Raw genomic sequence first — 21,269 nt, forward strand, 5'->3', positions numbered from 1 at the left:
TCCTGTTCATGGCTAAAATGTCTTTGGTTTCTATTTCCACCTCTATTTAGTGTTCAAACTAATTTCTACTTTAATTGGTCATATTGCTGAAAATGACCAGATTCTGTAACATTTTGTAAGTATACAGCATATTTAGTAAATATGAAATGTTTTGAAACTGAAGTCCTTTTCACTGCAACTTTGTTGAGGCTATAAACAAAGTCTGTTCACACCTATTTGCATGCATTGTTTTCTCATGGATTTGTTTAGATAGGGTTAAAATTTAACTACATTGCCTAGGTATCTATTTAAAAATAAAAATAAAAGACAATGAAAAGGAAGAATTCTTTAACTTATGCCACAGAGTAAAGAGAGTCTCACGGCCCCCATGTCCTTCAAACTGCTTTAAACATCCACACATATCATCATTAGGCAGCTCACCGGAACCATCAGGTTGCATTTGAATACAGTTTGAACATTTATATTTATTGCAACCTGCATCTCAGGACAGGGTGTAACAGAAATAAACCTTTCCAAGAGGTATTCTCAAGGGTAAAGGGATAGCTCACCCAATAATGAAAAGCCTCTCATCATTTACTCAACCTCCAGTTGTTCTAAACCTGTACGAGTTTCTTACTTCTGTTGAACATAAAATAAGATATTATGAAGATTATCGATAACCAAAACCAGTTTATGGTCCTCATAGCATTTTTTTTAACAGCTTTTTTTGGAATCACTGTTAATCACAGCAGCGATCACACAAAGGACAAGAGCAACAACCCTGTATCATGAGGTAGGAATTAGTGTTTATTCTTTCCTTTTATTTATTTATTTATTTATTTTTTTGGTGTGTATATCACAAAGATAAATCATTGCCATAGACATTCAGAGTAGCACCATATTTAATTTTTGCTAAGAATGAAAACGAGGCTGTGAGGGACTGAAGTACATTTTGAAAGTATACAGTATATTTAGTAAATATGAAATGTTTAGAGATGGAAGTCATTTACAACACAACTTTGTTGAGGAAACAGAGTAAAGAGAGTCTCACGGCCCCCATGTCCTTCAAACTGCTTTAAACATCCACACATATTGTCCCATCATTAGGCAGCTCACCGGAACCATCAGGTTGCATTTGAATACAGTTTGAACATTTATATTTATTGCAACCTGCATCTCAGGACAGGGTGTAACAGAAATAAACCTTTCCAAGAGGTATTCTCAAGGGTAAAGGGATAGCTCACCCAATAATGAAAAGCCTGCCATCATTTACTCAACCTCCAGTTGTTCTAAACCTGTACGAGTTTCTTACTTCTGTTGAACATAAAAGGAGATATTATGAAGAATATCGATAACCAAAACCAGTTTATGGTCCTCATAGCATTTTTTGGAACAACTTTTTTTGGAATCACTGTTGATCACAACAATAATAAACACAAATGACAAGAGCAACAACCCTGTATCATGAGGTAGGAATTAATGTTTATTCTTTTTGCTGTTGTTGTATCATAAAGATAAATCATTGCTATTATAGTGCCAAATTTAAGTTTTTGCTTAGAATGAAAACGAGGCTGTGAGGGACTGAAGTACAGTGTGTTCAGTAGTTTGTACTGGTATCTAACAACATACTGATTGTTGAGCTGATGAAACGTCTTTTTGAAAAAAAAAAAAACTTTAGATAGACAAAAACTTAATTATACTGTTTTGAAAACATGATTCCCTTCCAGGAACTCGAGCTGCGTCGAAGCGCTAGGGGAACGCCCACAGCGTGACCGCGCTCTGAATCAGAGTGTAACGTGTCCAATGGAAGGGCGAGACGTCATAGGCGGGTGACGTCACTGACCGGAAAGCATATAAGCACGTGCGGTGGAGCCGGCGTTTGCTTTTTGTCATTCAGCAACCGCTACTCTGTCTGTGTGTACTGGCTTTGCATGTTGTGAGTCTTATTTAGTGTTGTTTGTCCTGCACAATCACTTGATTAGGCTCCAGCAATATGTGCAAGCACTGGGGCGATAGCAGATCGCATTCGGGCTGTGTGTTCCTCCCTGCACACATTATATCACTGCTTGGGATACACGCAGTCTGTGTGTGGTCTGCTTGAGAGCAGAGCGCGCAGATTCAGCTCTTGAGGGAGCTGACTGCTCGTTTGTGAGCTTTTTCATTTCTTACGCCTGCTCTCTGAAGGCTCTCTTTGAAAAAGAAAAAGAGAGGAGTGAGTTTCACTAGCCTTGAATGAAGACGGGCGAGCCCGTGTCTTCTTCCCTTCCTAGACCTGTCTTCCTCCGAGGAGGTGGACGCGTCAATGAAACAGTGTTTGCACAAGCATATTATGAATGAGAACGGCGCGCAGTCAGCTCTAATAAAGGAGAAAGGGGGCTGATTGTGTTTCTCTCCGCTGTACAGTCTCGCATTCCCGCCGCTGCCGAGGCACGGCGGCGAGTGTGAGTGCGGGGATCGCAGCGCGCGTTGCCGAGGCGACGCGTGCGTTAGTATTCTCATTCATATCAGAGCGATGCCCCGGGTGGAACAGACGCTCGCGAGCTATCTGTCCCCTTGCGTGGCGTTGTCTCTGAAGGCTCGCGGCTGCAGGTCAGGCTGGTGCGTGTCTGCACACCGAAAAAAAAAGAAAGAGTGTGTTGCAGGCGCACCAAGCTGACGTACCTGCTTAGAGAGCTGGATGAGGGATTGGGGCTCAACTTGATTGAAATATAAGTTGATCTCTGAGCTCCCTAGAAACGCTGTCTGTGGTCGACCCTATCTGACATGAAGGAGAAGATAGGGTTTTCCTCATGGACGCCCCGCTTGCGCCTTCTGGCCTGTTCGGCGACGCCGTCATTTACGTCGTCAACCGGTACCAGGAGGCTCGTAGACAAGCGGCGGCGTTTCAGCGGTTTCTCCCTCACCTGTCTCAGGGGGCTGCTGGGCGGGAGCAGCCCTCGCCGCGTGCCAGCCCCTCTTTAGAGAGGTGCAAAACAGAGCGTGGCTACGCGCACCCCACCGAGGTGGGGCCGTGGCGGCTAACGCTCTGGGTCGGGGACCTCTAAGGCTAAGCCGGATCTGCGGACCGTTCTTAAGTCTAAGGGGGTTCTCGGCCAAGAAGCCTACGGGCGTGGGAGATCAGTCTGCCAACCCTGCCAGAGTTCCAGGGCGCAGCTGGCTCCAGCGAGCAATGTTCTCAGTTCGTCCGCCCCGAAGTGTAGCGGAGCTGAGAAGCTCGCCACCCCTGCGGGGGTCTCTAGAGCTTCTGGTTCGGCCGTCTCCTGCCGGTCCTCCGCTTCAGGGCACCGAGCCAGCAGCTCTAGGCACGCCAGAGGCCAGTCTCGAGAGACTGGTTCCCTTAGGAGACCATAGGGCAGCGTGGGAACTACTGCCGATGTGTCTCTTTGGGTCCTGCCTTGCAGGGTCTGGTTCTTCAGCTTGGTCTTCCTAGGAATGACGTGGGTCTGAGGACCGTCGTTCATAAGGAGGCTGAGGCTGAGGCAGTCCTGGTGCTGTGCCCAGGACTTACGAGGGCAGACCCCTCTGGGGCAGATCGGGTGTCCGTCTCCCCCAGTGCCCTCGGGAGAGCAGTCTGCCAACCCTGCCAGAGTTCCAGGGCGCAGCTGGCTCCAGCGAGCGGTGTTTTCAGTTTCTTCCGCCCCGAAGTGTAGCGGAGCTGAGAAGCTCGCCACCCCTGCGGGGGTCCCTAGAGCTCCTGGTTCGGCCGTCTCCTGCCGGTCCTCCGCTTCAGGGCACCGTGCCAGCAGCTCTGGGTACATCAGAGGCCAGTCTCGAGAGACTGGTTCCCTTAATAGACCATTTAGGCAGCGTGGAAACTACTGCCAAATGGATCTCATTGGGTCATGCGTACTGTAGAGAAAGGCCTTTTGTATTCAGTTCGGCGCTCCGCCACCGCCTTTCAACAGGGTGATTCCCACGTGCGTGGGCCCCCAGCAGGCTCTGATCATGGAACAGGAAGTAGACACTCTCTTGGGAAAGGAGGCCATCGAGGTGGTCCCTCCTCACGGAAGAGAGTCCGGGTTCTACAGCCGGTACTTCATTGTTCCAAGGAAGGATGGTAGATCTGCGTCAGTTGAACCGCTCAGTCATGTGACTGAAGTTCAGGGTGCTTACACTCATCAGTCGTGTCTCAGACCAAGTCCGAGGACTGGTTTGTCACGATGGATCTAAGGGCGCATATTTCACGTCTCCATCCTTCCCACTCACGGGAAGTCCCTCAGGTTTGCTTTTAGGGGCAAAGCTTACCGATATCGGGTTCTTCCCGTTGGCCCTGCACTTGTACCCTGCATTTTACATCAACGATTGGTTGATTCTAGCTCGATCAGAGCAGGTGGCGACTCGGCATCGAGATGTCGTTCTCGCGCACATGAAGGGGTTGAGACTGAATGCCAAGAAAGTGTGATTTCTCCAGTATAGAGAACCACTTATCTAGGTGTGGTGTGGGATTCGACCACGATGCAGGCACGTATGTCTCCTGCTCGGAGCGAGTCGATCCTCACCTCAGTCAAGAGAGTGAAAGAGGGCCAGTCACTCACTGTCAGGCAGTTTCAGAAACTGCTGGGGCTCATGGCAGCTGCGTCCAACGTGATTACTTTTGGCCTCCTGTACATGAGACCCCTACAGTGGTGGCTCAAGACCAAGGGGTTCTCCCTGAGGGGAAACCCGCTTCGCATGATCAAGGTCACGCGGCGATGCCTACGTGCCTTAGACATGTGGAGCCAAGCTTGGTTCTTGTCTCAGGGCCCGGTGCTGGGAGCCTCTTGTCGCCGCGTAATGCTAGCGACGGACGCATCCCTCACCGGTTGGGGAGCGGTCACTAGGGGCCACCCTGCCCGCGGTCTGTGGAGCGGTCGCCATCTAACGTGGCATATCAATTGTTTGGAAATGTTGGCCGTGTTTCGTGCACTCAAGCACTTTCTCCCGGACCTAAGAGATCACCATGTGTTGGTGCGCACCGACAGCACAGCGGTGGTCTCTTACATCAACCACCAGGGAGGTCTGCGTTCGCGCCCCTTGTACAAGCTGGCGCACCAGATCCTTGTGTGGTCCCAGGGCAAACTTCGCTCTCTCAGAGCCATCGATATCCCTGGGTATCTCAATGTGGGAGCAGACATCCTGTCGAGGCAGGGGCCGAGGCCCGGGGAATGGATGCTTCACCCCGAGGTGGTGAAGCAGATATGGGGGTTTTTGGCTGTGCGACTCGAGAGTCAGCGCTATGCCCCTCTAGTTCCTCCAGCTCCTTTGGATTGGACGATTGGTACAGACCTGGCCGAGGCTTCGTCTGTACGGTTTTTCCCCGATCGCTCTGCTCCCAGGAGTTCTGGATGGCAACAGGGATCTGGTGAACAGGTTGGAGACGGGTTCGCCCTATCTCCTCCTTCATTCCCCAGATCTAGCGCTCTCGCTCGTGGAAGCTCGCGTGTGCGGTTCTTCCCCCTCTGAGTGAGTGCTCGCTGTTGCAGCGCACGTTGCCGAGGCGACGCGCGCATTATGTGTGGAAGTTCTGGCCTCTGAGGGGGCGCAGCTCATAGCTTCCGGTCTCTCAACCGAGGTTGCTGAGACCATCTTCCAATCCAGAGCTCCTGGATATTTCACTTCTTGGTGCGGAGACCGCCACCTTGACCCAGTTAACTGCCCGTTTGGTACAGTGCTGCAGGTCCTGCAGGCCCGTTTCTCCGCAGGGGTAACTCACTCCACCCTGAAGGTTTCGTGGCGGCTTTATCGGCCTACCATGCCCTTCTCGGTGGCCTTACAGTGGGTCGACACCCCCTGGTTACATGTTTCCTCCACGGTGCGCTGAGGCTGAGGCCTCCTGTACGACGTGTCCCTACGGGGACCTGGCTGTGGTCTCTTAAGAGAGTGGGGATTTGTAGGCCCTTCATGGCCCCTTCTTATCTCGTCTTTGCCCCTGGTCTGGCCAAAGCGTTTTTCTACCCTCGAGCGGGTTATTTCCTAGATCCCCTCTTCTATACCACGGCCTGTCGTGCTGCAGGCCCTCAGTCCTCCTCCCTTTCGGGAGCCTGACCAGCGAAAGCATAACTGTGTGTGTCCAGTGTGAGCACTGGACGCATACGTCCACAGAGCTGCCCTGTAGAGAAGGATGGACCAATTGCTAGTTTGCTTCGGTCCTCCTAAGCGGGGTCGGCCTGCTTCTAGGCAGACCCTTAGATTGGATTGTGGATACTATTTCCTTGGCCTATGAATCTTCAGGCATCCCTTCGCCTCTGGGGCTTAAGGCCCATTCAACTAGGAGTATGGCGGCCTCCAAGGCCTTTCTGGCAGGGGTTTCTATGCAGGATATCTGCAATGCTGCGGGTTGGTCCACGCCCCTCACCTTTGTTCGGTTCTATCACCTTGATCTTACGGCCACTCCCGGCTCTTCTTTCTCGCCCTCGCTGTGCTCCCAGTGATACACACAGGGCAGGTATTTTGGAAGTCTGGAGGCATGGGCATCTCGTTCCCCTAGCACTTCGACGCAGCTCGAGTTCCTGGAAGGGAACGTCTCGGTTACGTATGTAACCCCGGTTCCCTGAAGGGAACGAGACGCTGCGTCTCGAAGCCATACTTCCTGTATTCCTGCGGGCGGTTGCTTCATTCCTGGAAGCAAACGCCGGCTCCACCGCACGTGCTTATATGCTTTCCGGTCAGTGACGTCACCCGCCTATGACGTCTCGCCCTTCCATTGGACACGTTACACTCTGATTCAGAGCGCGGTCACGCTGTGGGCGTTCCCCTAGCGCTTCGACGCAGCGTCTCGTTCCCTTCAGGGAACCGGGGTTACATACGTAACCGAGACGTTTAGCACCTTTATACAGTGTGTGCCATTGTAAAGATTGTCTATTGATAATTCATTATGGTTTTCAAACCCAACTAAAGTATAGTAATTTTCAATCCTTCCCTTATACTCATTGAATTGAGCAACATCTCTATCACAATTGATGCATTTTGCTTAGTGTTTCTGTGCCATATATGATAAATTATTTTACACTTTTTAAAAATTAATTTAAGTTGTTCTATGTTTTTAAATGTTCTATGTTTTTAAATGGGTTAAGACACACTGCCTGTTTTCTCTCAAGATCGATGAACAACCATCTGTTAAAACAAGGCACTTGTCTTTTATTTGGAACGACAAATAGTCTTTCTTAAAACTGGTTATTCAACCCTTGAGCCCTTTTAAACTGCATGACACCAAAAAGACAAAGCATGAGTCAAAGCATGTTTTTTGTTGAGACTGACGTATATAATCACTGTAATACGGCCAACCATCCACCTAGCCATCATATAACTGTTTGGAAAGCTATGCTTTTTAAACCTTAAAGGTTAGATTTAGGAAGGTGTAGATTTAGAGAGATGAGAGAAAACTTTTTTTCAAATAAATGATAGAAATCTTAACAAGGTCACGTTGGTTGAAGGCAGTTGCGGCAACAAACATCGTTAAAGAACATCACCTTAACCTCCTTCAAGCATCTTTTAATGCTTCATCATGCGCTTCTTATGCAAAGTGTCAGTTTGTGCTCCTCAGACTTTTGCTTCATCATAGATGCTTTAGTCAGAAATAGACCTTTGCCTTCCTCCACAAATTGATGTCTGTCTGCATATCAGGTTACTGGGAAAATCATTCTTACGTGTCGTCCACAGGAAGCAATGTCAAACAAAGTCACTGCCTGACAGCAGCTGGGTGAAGCAGGTTCCCTCACAACCAGAGTTTTATTCTATAAAATGTTCCCTTATCTCTGGCATGTCATTAAATATATACTGTATTTTTCAAAAATTATTGACTAAATTGATAGAGATACATTTTAATTTTGTCTCTCAATTTTTCTAGAAGACTAAAGAGAGGTGAATATATAAGTTATTCTAGCCAAACAGAAAAAAAAATAAAACAAGATAGCAAGATAAAACATATATTTTATAATATTGTATGTTGGCTGTAAAACTATTTACTCAAGGATTTGTTGACTACATAGTAAAAGTTGTGTTTCATACTGCAACCTAAGCTGGCAAAAAAACTAACATGTAAAGTGATCACAGTTTCTTAGGGGCAGGTTATCTGAGATACCATCTCAAATATATTACTAAAATAGCTTTTTAGTTTTACTATTTACAAAGTTATTTCTAACTGCATCTGATAAGAAGAGAGAGTTAGTCGACTGAATCATCAAGAGAAACTTAAGCTGAGAGGACCTTGAACTTGAAACATTTGCTGCATCCTTTTAAGGTGGATATGAATCAGCATCCTGTATGACTGCTTTACTACACATCACAAAAAAAAAAAAAAAAGACTTCTCCAAAAATATAGTGTACTTCTCTGCTCTGATGCACGACTTGTGAGCAGACCAGAGCCATTATTTAAAGAAGCAAAAAGAGAAGTTTGTGTGGTAAGTCTTGTTCAGGAAGCAACGAAAATCCCCACATCAAAACAGAAAAGAAAAACAAGTACAAGGCCAAAAGCATTACAGAGGCAAAATGCATAACCAGGTTCTACTCAAAAGTCGAGTTTATCAAACAAGGTGTAGCATCAGTCACCTTTTCTTAAATGAATGTTTCCACATAAGCTAAATGGCACATCTAGCTCATCCCACATGCTGTTATTGGGAAATCCCCATTCTTTCCAATCACCTTCAGATGAAAAGGGTGTGCTCATATTGCTATTCTTTATGGCTTTCTGCTGATGAAAATATACATGTATATACTTCTCTATACTTGATATTTACCCTGAAAATATATTTATTGGTTCATTACAAATATATAAAAAAAAATACAAATAAAAATGCTCAAATATATATTTTTTTCCAATATTTCAAAACATTATTTATGATCATTTATTTTATGCAAATGATCAGCGTCATGATGATTTTATAAGTAGGCTAACACCAGAAAAACAAAAGAGAAACTACATGTGATATGCAAAACATAAATTTTGCTTTTTTGCATAAAGTATCAATTATATGTGATATAGCAGTATACTTTATCAGACTTATTTTTTTTGAGTGATGCTCGTAAACGCATGTTTTGATGGAAAACGGAAGAAGCCAGTTTTTGAAGACAAATTCTGACATTAACATGTTGGTTTGGTAGATATTTCCCCCTCGAACTGCAGTTCTGCCATTTTGAAATGAAATCAAAATGCAGTTTTATAATATCTGAATAACTGAAATGACCGCCTCTTTACGTCACTCACTTACCCACTCCCTCACTCCCTCACTCACTCACTCACTCACTCACTCACCCACTCCCTCACTCCCTCACTCACTCACTCACTTACCCACTCCCTCACTCCCTCACTCTCTCTCTCTCTCTCTCTCTCTCTCTCTCTCTCTCTCTCACTCACTCACTCTCACTCACTCACTCACTCACTCACTCACTCTCTCTCTCTCTCTATCTCACTCACTCACTCACTCACACACTCACACACTCTCTCTCTCTCTCTCTCTCTCTCTCTCTCTCTCACTCACTCACTCACACACTCACACACACTCACTCTCTCTCTCTCTCTCTCTCTCTCTCTCACTCACTCACTCACACACTCACACACACACACTCTCTCTCTCTCTCTCTCACTCACTCACTCACTAACTCACTCACTCACTCACTCACTCACTCTCACTGAATGTAATGTATGTAGCTTGAAACATATTTAAAAAAATGTCAAATGATTTCATGTGATTTTTTGCAACTCACAAATGCTAAATATGATCGGATTCCAATCAGATATGCACAAAATTCAGATTTGGACTGACAGTCTGAACAATCATCTGCAACACAACCAGGCTCAACATTGGCTCAACCAGGGCCGGGTCTAAGGGGTTTATTTGTATTTTACTTGTAATTTGTATTTAGCCTGATCACAGGCTTAATAAAAACACATTTTAAGTTTATAATTATAACTCTGCATGTCCAGATATTCAAACAACAAACAAATACAACGGGCAAAGAACATTTACATTATCAAAGAACATTATCACTGACTTCAGTCTAGCGCGTGCAAGCACTCTAAAAAAAAAAGCTCCAGTTATATCAGTGATGCTGTCTGCCGTGTATGATGAAGGAATCTCTTATTTACATGGCATGTACATCTACATTTTGTAGTTTCTGATGGGAGAATTTGCCAGTGTGCAGAATTTGATGCATGCGAAGCGGGTTTCCCCTCAGGGAGAACCCCTTGGTCTTGAGCCACCACTGTAGGGGTCTCATGTACAGCAGGCCAAGAGGTATCACGTTGGACGCAGCTGCCATCAGACCCAGCAGTCTCTGAAACTGCTTAACAGAGAGTGACTGGCCTTCTTTCACTCTCCTGACTTCCGTGAGGATCTACTCGATCCGAGCAGGGGACATACGTGCCTGCATCGTGGTCGAATCCCACGCCACACCAAGATAAGTGGTTCTCTGTGATGGAGAAAGCACACTCTTCTGGGCGTTCACAAGAAGAGTGGCGTCCCCAACACTTTCATATGAGCAAGAACAACATCTCGATGTTGAGCCGCCATCCGCTCTGATTGAGCGAGAATCAACCAATCGTCGATGTAATTGAGTATGCGGATGCCTCGTAGCCGCAGCGGAGCTAACGTGGCGTCCACACACTTCGTAAAAGTGCGGGGTGAGAGTGCTAGGCCAAAGGGAACTACCCAATACTGGTAAGCTTTGCCCCCAAAAGCAAATCACAGGAACTCATGTGAGTGGGAAGGATGGAGACATGGAAGTATGCATCTTTTAGATCAATCGTGACAAACCAGTCCTCAGACCTGATTTGAAACACGACCTGTTTGAGAGTAAGCATCTTGAATGTCAGTCTGCTGACTGAGTGGTTCAATTGACGCAAGTCTAAAATGACGCAAATTCCTTCTTTGGAACTACGAAGGACCAGCTGTAGAACCTGGATTCCCTTTTGTGAGGAGGAACCACCATGGCCTCCTTCCCTAAGAGAGTATCTACTTCTCGTTCCATTACAAGAGCCTGCTCGGGGGAAACCAGAGTGGGAATCACCCCGTTGAATCGAGGTGGAAAAGAACCAAACTGGATTCTGTAGCCTCTCTCTACAGTGCGCAGGACCCACTGAGACACATTTGGCAGTAGTTTCCACGCTGCGAAATAGTCAGGTGGTAATCAGAGGTGTAATCAGAGCGGCTAGCTCGGCGCCCTGGAACGGCACACCGGCAGGGAACGGCCGAAATAGCTGCTCCAGAGACCCCCGAAAGAGTGGCAAGCATCTTAAAAAGCTTATTTCAGCAAGCACCACTACACCTGCTCCTCTCTCCAGATCCCTCCAGTCAGAGGATCAACATGATGAGGCTGTTGGTGTATCTCTAGCACAGCCTTCACCATTTAACACACTTTAACAACACATTAGTGTGATACCCAGACTGAAAGATGGTTAAATGTTTTTAAATGGGTCAGATGGTATTTCATTTGGTACTATATGTTTGGTACATCTACATATATATATATATATATATATATATTAACAGTTGAAATGTTTTTTTGAGTTGGGTATTAACAGTGCTATGAAATAATATTTATGATTTAGTGCTGTATAAATAAAACTGAACTGAATTAACCATAAATGCAGATCTGCTTGATTGTGATTTTATTTTTTATTGATTGTCAACAAAATGGGGCCATTCAAAACCTTTATAAAGTCCTCCTTCGTCTGTAAACTATCTTCTAATGGCTGACACAACACATGCACCATAGGCCCAGCGGACAACTTGTCTCTATGCTGTCATTATTGATTGTGTTATACCAATGGCATCAAAAAGTGTTACTAATAGGTAGTCATGACCTAAATAGAGTTAACTTGTAATTGAGAATCAAAATTATTCCGACTGTTTTAATATTAAAATCTTTAACAATGTATTTATACATGTATACAAGTATTTAGCTTAGAGTAATAAATGATTTCTGCCCTAAAACATGTGTCTGCTGGCCTGGAGAGGTCTATGCTTTCCTCACATTTCCCACACAAGCAGCTATGAATCAAAAACATGTTTATCTCTCTCTCCTGCGGTGATAAGAAACCACTATCACGTAACGTTAGTGTGGGATATTAACGAGTGTGACACGCCTGATCAACGCTTATTAGTTTCTATTACTGGTAGTATCAATACTAGCATTGCTAATGCCTGATTACATTAGCTAACGTGTGTTAGCTCTCACCAAACACCTGCACTGTTCTCCTCACCTCAACTCAATTTGTCTTCTCTGACCATTGTTCTGTCTAATCCTGGCCTGTCCTGCTCTCTTGGCTGCATAGCAGGCTCATCATTTTATCTGTGGTCCGTCATACGAGTGTAAATACACATTTAACATTTCCTCAGCGTCCGAACTGTCATTGCGATCCATTGTTTTCCTGTGTTTTAAATGGACTGCTCTCCCTTTTGATGCATCACTTCCGGTTTTGGCGCGTTTCAGATGCGGAAGTAAAATTCTCTCACAAAAACAACTCCAGTATATTTTATAGAAAATCTAGTTCCTACAGTATTTTTCTATACATCGACTCACTGGAGTCTCTAACCTGCAATATGCCCTTTAATTGATCATATTGCTGAAAATGACCAGATGCAGTAACATTTTGAAACTATATATTGAGTACATGTTCTTATTAAATATAAGTTATCACTGTCATTTGCAATGTAACTACTTTCTTGAGAAACAGATGCATTAGCTTTCCAATGAAAACACTCTTTGTTGAGGCTAAAAACAAAGTCTGTTCACACCCGTGAGCTACATCTATCATTACAACCAGAGTATTTTCTTTCACTCTTTTCTCATGGCTTTAAGTAGGGTTGGAGGTATAACATTTCACTATATATGAATATAGTTATAAAAAAAATGAAAATATTTAAATGGACGATTTCTACCTTATCCAACAGAGTAAAAATGTCCATGTCCGCCTTAAACGTCCGAACATAATGTTCTAGCAGTGTCACAAAGCCGAGGGGACAGGAAGCATCAATTTGTAACAACTTGAGGGTGAATAAATGACAAAATTAATTTTTGGGTGAATCATCCCTCTACACTCTTAAAAATAAAGGTGTTTCATGATGCCATAGAAGAACCCTTTTGTTTAAATAGTTCCATAAAGAACCTTTAACATCTGAAGAACCTTTCTGTTTCACAAAAAAAGGCATTATAAAAAGGCAAGAGAGAGACCGTTCTTTAACGAACCTTTGACTGAATGGTTCTTTTTGGAACCAAAATGGTTCTTCTATGGCATCGCTGTGAAGAACCTTTTGAAGCACCTTTATTTTTAAGAGTGAGAGTTTTTGATTGTTTGGGAGCAAAACCGCTTTAGAAGTTGACCACACACACCGAAATCAACTTAAGTTGAAATAATTATAAGGAAACTGTCATACCTCCCATCCCTATTAACCAAACCCAGGAGAAAAAGATAACCACAAAGAAAAGGCACCAACTCCCTGCAGAAACACCAACACTATTTACACTACATACAGTATACTACTAACTATATACAAACGCCAACCTGAGCAGAGATCACATCAATGATAGCACAAAAGGACAATAGAAACAATGACAAGAGCAACAACACGAGGCAGAAATTAGTGGGTAGTGTGTTTTTTTTTATATGTTGTTGTTTATATGTTATATGTTATTTATTTTTGGTAACAGACAAATCATTGCTGTAGACATTCAGGGTAACACCATATTAATTTTTGACAGAGATGAAGGGACTGTGAGGGACTGAAGTACAGTATGTTCAATTGTGCTGTTGTTTAACAACACACTGATTATTCAGCTGATGGAAACCTTTTGGAGACAAAACCTCCAGAACGCAGTTTTTAAAATTGTGAAAATGTCACCTTTATACAGTGTGTGCCATTGTAAAGACTTTAAGGCTATTCCCACTGCCTCGTTTTCATTTACATTAAATTCAATAAGGTGTTAAATTCTAACCTGGCTGAGGTCTATAATAATTCTACCTTCTGCAATTCTCCATTACAGTTGTGTATTGCTATGTATGTGTATCTAATCTAAAGTATATTTTTTTTTCTTATTGGTTAAGGCTCACTGTCTGTTGTCTCTCAAGATTAATGAACAATCCATCAAAACAATGCACTTGTCTTTTATTTGAAATGACAAACACTCGTTCTTAAAACTGGTTATTCAGCTTTTGACCCCAGCAGAACCAACAAACTGCTCTTGTCTTTTAAACTGCATGACACCAAAAGCCAAAGCATAAGTCAAAGCATGTTTTTTGTTCAGACTGGCTAATATGAACTGTCCATCATGTAAACTTTCACTTTGTGAAGAAAGCAGGCAAAGGTTAGTTTTGGGAAGGTGTAGATTTAGAGAGATAAGAGGATTTTTGTCTTTTTTAAATGCTTGGAGTGAATAAGTGAAGTTATTATCATAATTTCGGGAGGAGTACATCCATCTAATCTTCCAATTAATATCCGAGTATAAATACAGCCTCTTACCACTTCTGTTGTTAGTTTTTTCAGCATCCCTCCTTCTCCCCATCTCCTCCTTTTATGCATATTTATTTATCTTTCTGTCTATAGGGGGGCTATCAGAGCTTGAGTAGAATAGTCTCTCTGAGCCCTCCATTGCAGACATCAAGCCAATTCTGTTTACCACTAATGCTAAGATTATATGGGCACACAAACTCGTGAAATGATAGAAATCTTAGCAAGGTCACATTGGTTAAAGGCAGTTGTGACACGCATTGTTAAAGAAGATCACCTGTAACCTCCATCTTCTTCATAAATGAAAACACAGCCAGAAATAGACCTTTGCCTTTCTGCACAATTTGACTGCATGTCTGCATATCAGGTTACTGGGAAAATCATTTTTACATGACACAGGAAACGAAAGAGGGCTTCACACGAGGGCTGCCGCGACTTCTGCCGTGGTATAATAACCTTTTTTATACCCATCTAACAAATCACTGCTAGAATTCAGCTGAACCCACTTTCCTATTAATCACTAAAAATGGCCAAGCAAGTGCACACACTGACAAGATTCGCGATACAGTACGAGACCAAACACGATTTGTTGTAATTTGTTGCAACTCTCAACATAGTAAACAAAATAAGCGTTTTATATATAGAAGTCCTCCTTTAGTGCTGTGGTTGGGGAATCCCCTTTCTAAGGTCACCTTTAGTTGAAAAAGTGGTGCTCATATAGGGGCCATATAGCTTTCTGCTGTAATTCTATAAACTTGATATTTACTCTTACTTAAATATATATTTATCTGTGCATTACAAAAATAAACTCATTCACTCCAAGATTAAAGGGTCCAATTATGCAAATGAGGATTTTACAAATAACACTGGAAAAACAAAACAGAAACTAAATGTGTGATATGCAAAACAGTTATTTAGTTGTTTTTGAATTATATAATAATTACAACAAATATTTGATATGACCGTATTCTTTATCTGACAGTATTGTTATTGATAGATGATGGGCAAGTAAATATACATTTTGTGAGAAAACGGAAGAAGCACGAGGATTGAAGTCAAAACTCTTAAAGTAACATGATGGCAATTGGTAGATTTTTTTTTTTCTTCTCAAACTGTAATTTTACATTTTCAAAATTCATAATGCAATAATCGAAATTGCATTTCACTTTCTACGTCACATACCAGCACGCCGGCACAGTACCCCCCAGTTAATGGGTGCTTTTGAGTTGCTGTTGTTCAGGTATTTATTTTAATTATTATAATTTTTGTAATTTACTATTTTTTTATTCAACTTTTAATATATTTTAGTGTTTTGTTTTGATTCCAGTAACTAAGCCAAATACAATTAATATTTTCTTTATTAGCAAACAGATTTTTACCTAAAAATGAAGTGCTTTACAAAAATGTACACTCACATGAAATGTTATACTCTCAGTACCACTATATTATTGGACACACTTATGGAAGAAATTAATAATGGCAGACTGTGGGCCAAATATTTGAAACACTGGTAACCTAAAAACATCTCAGTTATGTATGTAACCAGTTATGGATGAACCCAATTAGATAGCTAAGTAAGCATGTGTGTGTTTGTGTAAAAAATATTAATTTATCTGTGTCGTATTTAACAGCTATAAAAACAACTGTACTTCAAGTATACAGGAGGATTGTTGGACAGACAGAATCTACTTCAGACACCGGTTTTATTCAAGGTACATCCACTGGCCTGTTAATCAAAGGAAAGAAAAAATATTCAAAAGAAGTTTTGAATAAATGTTGCTGAATTATCTTTGTTGCATTAATTATAACAATTGTTAATTGTGCAAAATGAAACTATGAAGAGCATCTTTTTTCTCTCTCTTTCTTCCGGTGATCTGACTCCAGATACGGTGGAGCATCTGAACCAGCAGATCTCCCTTTTAATCATGGATTGGTCGCATCTCTGCCAGCAGTTTCTCCAGCATCATCACCATCACCGTTCATGATTCTTCCACCAGCTTCTTTTGGGCCCCTTTTGACCTTTAATTCAAAAATTCAAGTTTTAACTAACCTTTTCCTTACATTTAGTGAAAATTATACAATGTGACATTCAAAATTGTTCATGTTCATCAGATGTGCCAGGCCTCAGGAGCTGGACATTTTGACTCGAGGATCATCTGTAACTAATTTCTATAACGTGCAATAAACAGGGCTCAACATTAACGCTTAATTTTAAAAGAGAATTTTACTTGCCCGACCAGAAAAGTAGGCTGATGATATTGGATAATGCATTGACAGTAACAAGGTCACACCAGTTGAGGCTCACGCAGCTTGACAGTGTGTGTGTGAGTGACTCTCGTGGAGAAATTAAACCAATGATGGCAACAGCACAAAGAAACAAACACGAATAAAGATACTGTTCAAAATTCAAAATGTTGAATTTTTAGGTTTCTAACATATGATAAGCAACACCAAGAGTGCTGTTTACTCGAATTTTAGCACAATTGCAAATTGATTTTATACAGCAGATCACTAAACAAGTAGTTAGTTCGAAACAAAGATTACAGCGGGATAGTCTGAGCAACACACAGTGAGGATTCACAGTTGTGGTTTAGATTCATATGTAAAACATTTCATATTTGTATATTAAAATGCTTATATGGGTAAGTAAGAGCAGATGGAAAACTGATGAGAATTACTTCAGAATAAATGAATAATCTTTTTTTTTTTTCCCAGACAAAACAACATTTGAGCATGATACAGGAATTCCCATGACTGTGACTCCTATGTAAGCATATATTGTATGGATATGCTACCTTCCTCCCCGTTTAACCCCCAAGGACAAAAGTGAAACTATGCATAAATCATTGTATAAAACATTCAACTGCAACCTTACCTGACCCCATAAAAAGTAGAGCCAAAGGCAAAAATCTATACAACAAACAAAACATTATCAGAAGGTAAAAAAAGAAGAAAACCATTTGAAGAAACACACAGTCCAACAAAGACAGCCTACATCAAGTCCTGTGTTACTTATTTCAGTTCAAACTGTGGTACTTTGGATTCCAGGACACCACTCCATAGCCTCCTGCCAGACCCTCGGATACACAAATCCATGTGTGTGCAAACCAGTTTCACAAATCTGTACCCTGCCAACTCACCTACTGTACTTTATAGGTAGGAGTTTGGGAGGAGTTTGGCAGGTGTCATCTTTAACATTCATTTAACCTTCGTCATGTCTTATTTTTGTAAAAGTTGAGTTTCTTCAACATTGTACGCTAATATTCAAATATCCTTTCCATGTTAATTCATATGCACATATCTATCTGCAATTAAAAGTATTATGTATTTGGTCTGCTATAATGAAAGACATCTCAGTTGAAAATTAGATGCTCTCTTATTTTTTGAGTAGAATTGTTTGATGTTTTGAAGAGCTGTCTATTTCAAAGGTAATTTAAGAATGACTAAATTGTAATAAATGATGAACTACTACCATATATGCAAACAATTAAGCACTATAAAGCACTAATTTTTGTTGGACCTTAGGCTTGTTTTGTGAACAATTTTCTTTTTTGTCAATCAACAGAGCCTCACAGCCCTCATGTCTGCCTCACTTCCTTAAAAAGTTTAGTAGTACAACACAGATGAGAATAACATCATGGCACACATTTGTGGAATAATGTTTTATAATAGAATGAGTAATGTTCAGCATGTTCTTCTGGTTTGCAGAACTTCACCCATTCTGGAGTTGTTGGAGGTGGGGTCAGGGCATTTGGCCCATCACGGAGTAAGATCTCCTTTGCACGGGACGAAGACAAGCCCTGCCATAGGGTATTGACATTGAGTAATGAAATGAATGCAGAAAAAAAAATCTTAAAACTAGAGGCTACTTGAAATTAAATTAAAACAAATTTTGTAAACAACTACACAAATTTCTGTGTAATTTCAAGTGTTGTATTTAAACAGGACAGGTATCTTAAGCTTAACATAAAACATTTCAGTTTTATCATATATATATATACATTTTTAAATTAAAAGAATGTGATCATTAACTAGTTTTTGTCTCGTATTTAAAAGGAGCAAAACACATAATTCCATACAGACAATTTGGTGTAACATAAAATGTACTAAAAATATTAAATTTCAAAAACTCTCACTAAACCTCTGCTCACCTTGTTCAAGTCAGTGCCAAATTTGCGAGAAAGTTCCTCCAGTGTCAGCTTGTGGTCATCCTGCAGAAGAGCAAAAAAGCTTGAATCTCAGTTCCGCAGAGAACATCTGTAAAGTACATTTTTGTACAGCATAATAATTCATATGTGCAGAAAATAATTAAGTAGTATAGTTTTATGAGATGAGAAAGTATTGAACTTTTCTTGATGGTTATAGTTTCAGATCATACCAGTATTAGGGTGGTCTAGCCCCCATGCCCTAGCAGACATGTTTATGTGATGTGTAATGTATATATGAATTTCTCACCAGCTCCACTTCTTTCTTCAGTTCGTTCACATCCTTCTTCTTTTTTTTACCCTTTTTGAACTTTTTGATTTCATCCTCAGAAGTTGCCGTCAAAGTGTACTCATCATTCCCTGTCTATAAAACATAAAAACAATATATATATATATATATATATATGTTTGACATAAAAGTAACACCTTACCTGACGGGAACAGAGCCAAAGATGGAATCTACACAACTAATGGAACATCAGCAGACCAGACCAGAATCGCTACGGAAAGCACCAGCATACACCAGCATGAGTTTCCATACTGGCTTATGCTGGTTTGGTGCTAGTCTTTGACGCTGATCAACCAGCATGGTCTGGTAAAGCTTGTTGACCAAAGAAGGTTTGCTAGTTAAACTAAATAAGCATCCAGTTTGGGCCCAACCAGCTCACCAGCATCCAAAACACAACATATGCTGGTTGTTTCACAGGATATGTTCAAGATAACAATAGTCCACTCACGCCGAGCCCCATCTTCCCAATTTATTTCAACCAAAAATCTGGTGTTGTGGATTTCAGAAGTCCAGTCAGCCTCTCTGGAGACACAAGTGCCTGTGTGACCAAGCCAAGTTCACACAATTTATATTCTGCCAACTCACCTGTGTTTTGGGGAAGAAATATGAGAAATTCTGGGAGGGGTTTAGCACCTGTCATCCATATTTTAACCTTTCACTTGTTTAACCTTCATCCAGGTAAGTCATTTTGGTGACATCAATGAGAAGGACTAGCTTTGATGTGTTGATTGATAGAACTTTTAACTTGCCAATAGAAATTGATTCACTTACATCTATTAATATATGAAGCTAAATAGATTTTTAACACTTTAAATTTTACATTTAAATCGAACTCTCCATTGCTTTGGTGCAAAAAGTCTAGACATGTCCACTTAATTCATAGTAAACAATCTGAAAGCAGCGTGTTCATGCCTGGACAGAAGGACAGGAAAGTTGCTGGAGCAGTTCAACAAACAGACCAAAAAGCACAGCTTGGTTTCTAAGAAATAAAGAAGATAAAATGATGATAACTTTAATTGTGCTCGTTGTAGCCTGTGGGGCCTTTGGAGGTGGAATGAGCAGCCATAAGCTGGAACTGAACAAACAGCCCACTCTGATAAATATCAGTCCAATGTTTTATGACTGCTTTGAAGCAAGCTTTGAATATGTGTTTCACTTGCTGTAGGATAAAATTGTCTGTTTTATAGATGATCAATTCAGCACTCACAGCTAGGGCTATTTTATGAATGATTTCTATGTTCCATTTAAACCAGACCAGCCTGGCTGAACAGCATTGTGTGCTGGTGCTTTCTTAACCAGGTTAACCAGCAAAGAACAAGAAAGAACATTCTGTGACCAGCATTACCAGCACCAGTATGGCTGGCAAGACCAGGACTAAACCACCATAAACCAGCTTGGACCTGCATAGAACTTCATGCTGGTATTTCAAAAGGCTCCACCAGTTTTAGGACTGTTGTCCACTTTTATATTTCATGACTGTCAAGTGTGCTTTTTGGCATCTGTAAGGAATCTGTAGATTCAAATTGATTCTATATGTGGGCAGAATCAAGTGCTAGAAATTGTGAATTTGTGATGGACTTTGTCTGTGTTTTGTAAACCATTTTCTGTCTGTTATCAGTCAACAGAGCTCTCAGGCCTCATGTCCTTCACAATGCCTCGGACGTTTAGTCCACACTCAGGCCTACAGATTTAAGACGTGTAGGTGGAACCATGTTTTATGTTACTAATCCAGAATTATTTTGGGTGAATTATGCAATTAAATTTAACAAGAATATATTTTTTGCGAGTGGGAGCAAAAATGGCTGAAACGGCATAATGAGCAGCCAAAAAAATGATATTTTTCAACTGTTTTTTTTTCAACTTACAAATTATAGTTTTATCTTCATATGCAGTCATAATATATTTCATTAAAAAAAATAATAAATAGTATCATAATGTAACAGAAATCTGCCACCAAAGAAAAAAGCATAAAAATATTTAATTTAAACACTTGAGCAATGATTCACAAAATTTCACATTTGGTCAGTTTAAGGCTGTCGAATTTTTAAAATATATTTTACAGCGCAATGCATATCATAAATGTTTTTATTATTTAATCTGTTTAGCAGGAATCCACTTCTGCTGGTTTTGCAGCTCAATAAATGATACTTTTGGACTGAACAGCAAGTTCTGGAAGTTACAGTAGCCTATGTTTACACTGTACATCAAAGTCTCATTTTAAATATAGAAAAAAAAATCTTAACCTTTGACCTGCTCTGCCTAAAACGGCTTCTGTAGTCCTGTGGGTCACAGTTTAAAGCGAGTTCTGCTTTTTATGCTTGGCCTCCATTAATGCAGCCATATTTTGTGTTTTGTTTCTAATACAAGTCACTT

At 41.4% G+C, this 21,269-nt stretch overlaps 1 protein-coding gene across 1 annotated transcript; it reads right to left on the bottom strand.

Annotated features, from left to right (window-relative positions):
* Window positions 1-15,744: 15,744 nt before the first annotated feature.
* Window positions 15,745-19,196, bottom strand: LOC306872744 (sodium/potassium-transporting ATPase subunit alpha-1-like; the record flags this gene model as incomplete). Its single annotated transcript, XM_079421504.1, has 4 exons — window positions 15,745-18,202; window positions 18,554-18,613; window positions 18,858-18,971; window positions 19,095-19,196. 4 exons carry the CDS (start codon window positions 19,194-19,196, stop codon window positions 18,038-18,040), a joined length of 441 nt encoding a protein of 146 aa, XP_079277630.1. The 3' UTR covers window positions 15,745-18,037.
* Window positions 19,197-21,269: the final 2,073 nt, after the last annotated feature.

This window comes from Barbus barbus, assembly GCF_936440315.1.
Source record: "Barbus barbus genome assembly, chromosome: 7".
Classification (NCBI taxonomy): domain Eukaryota; kingdom Metazoa; phylum Chordata; class Actinopteri; order Cypriniformes; family Cyprinidae; genus Barbus; species Barbus barbus.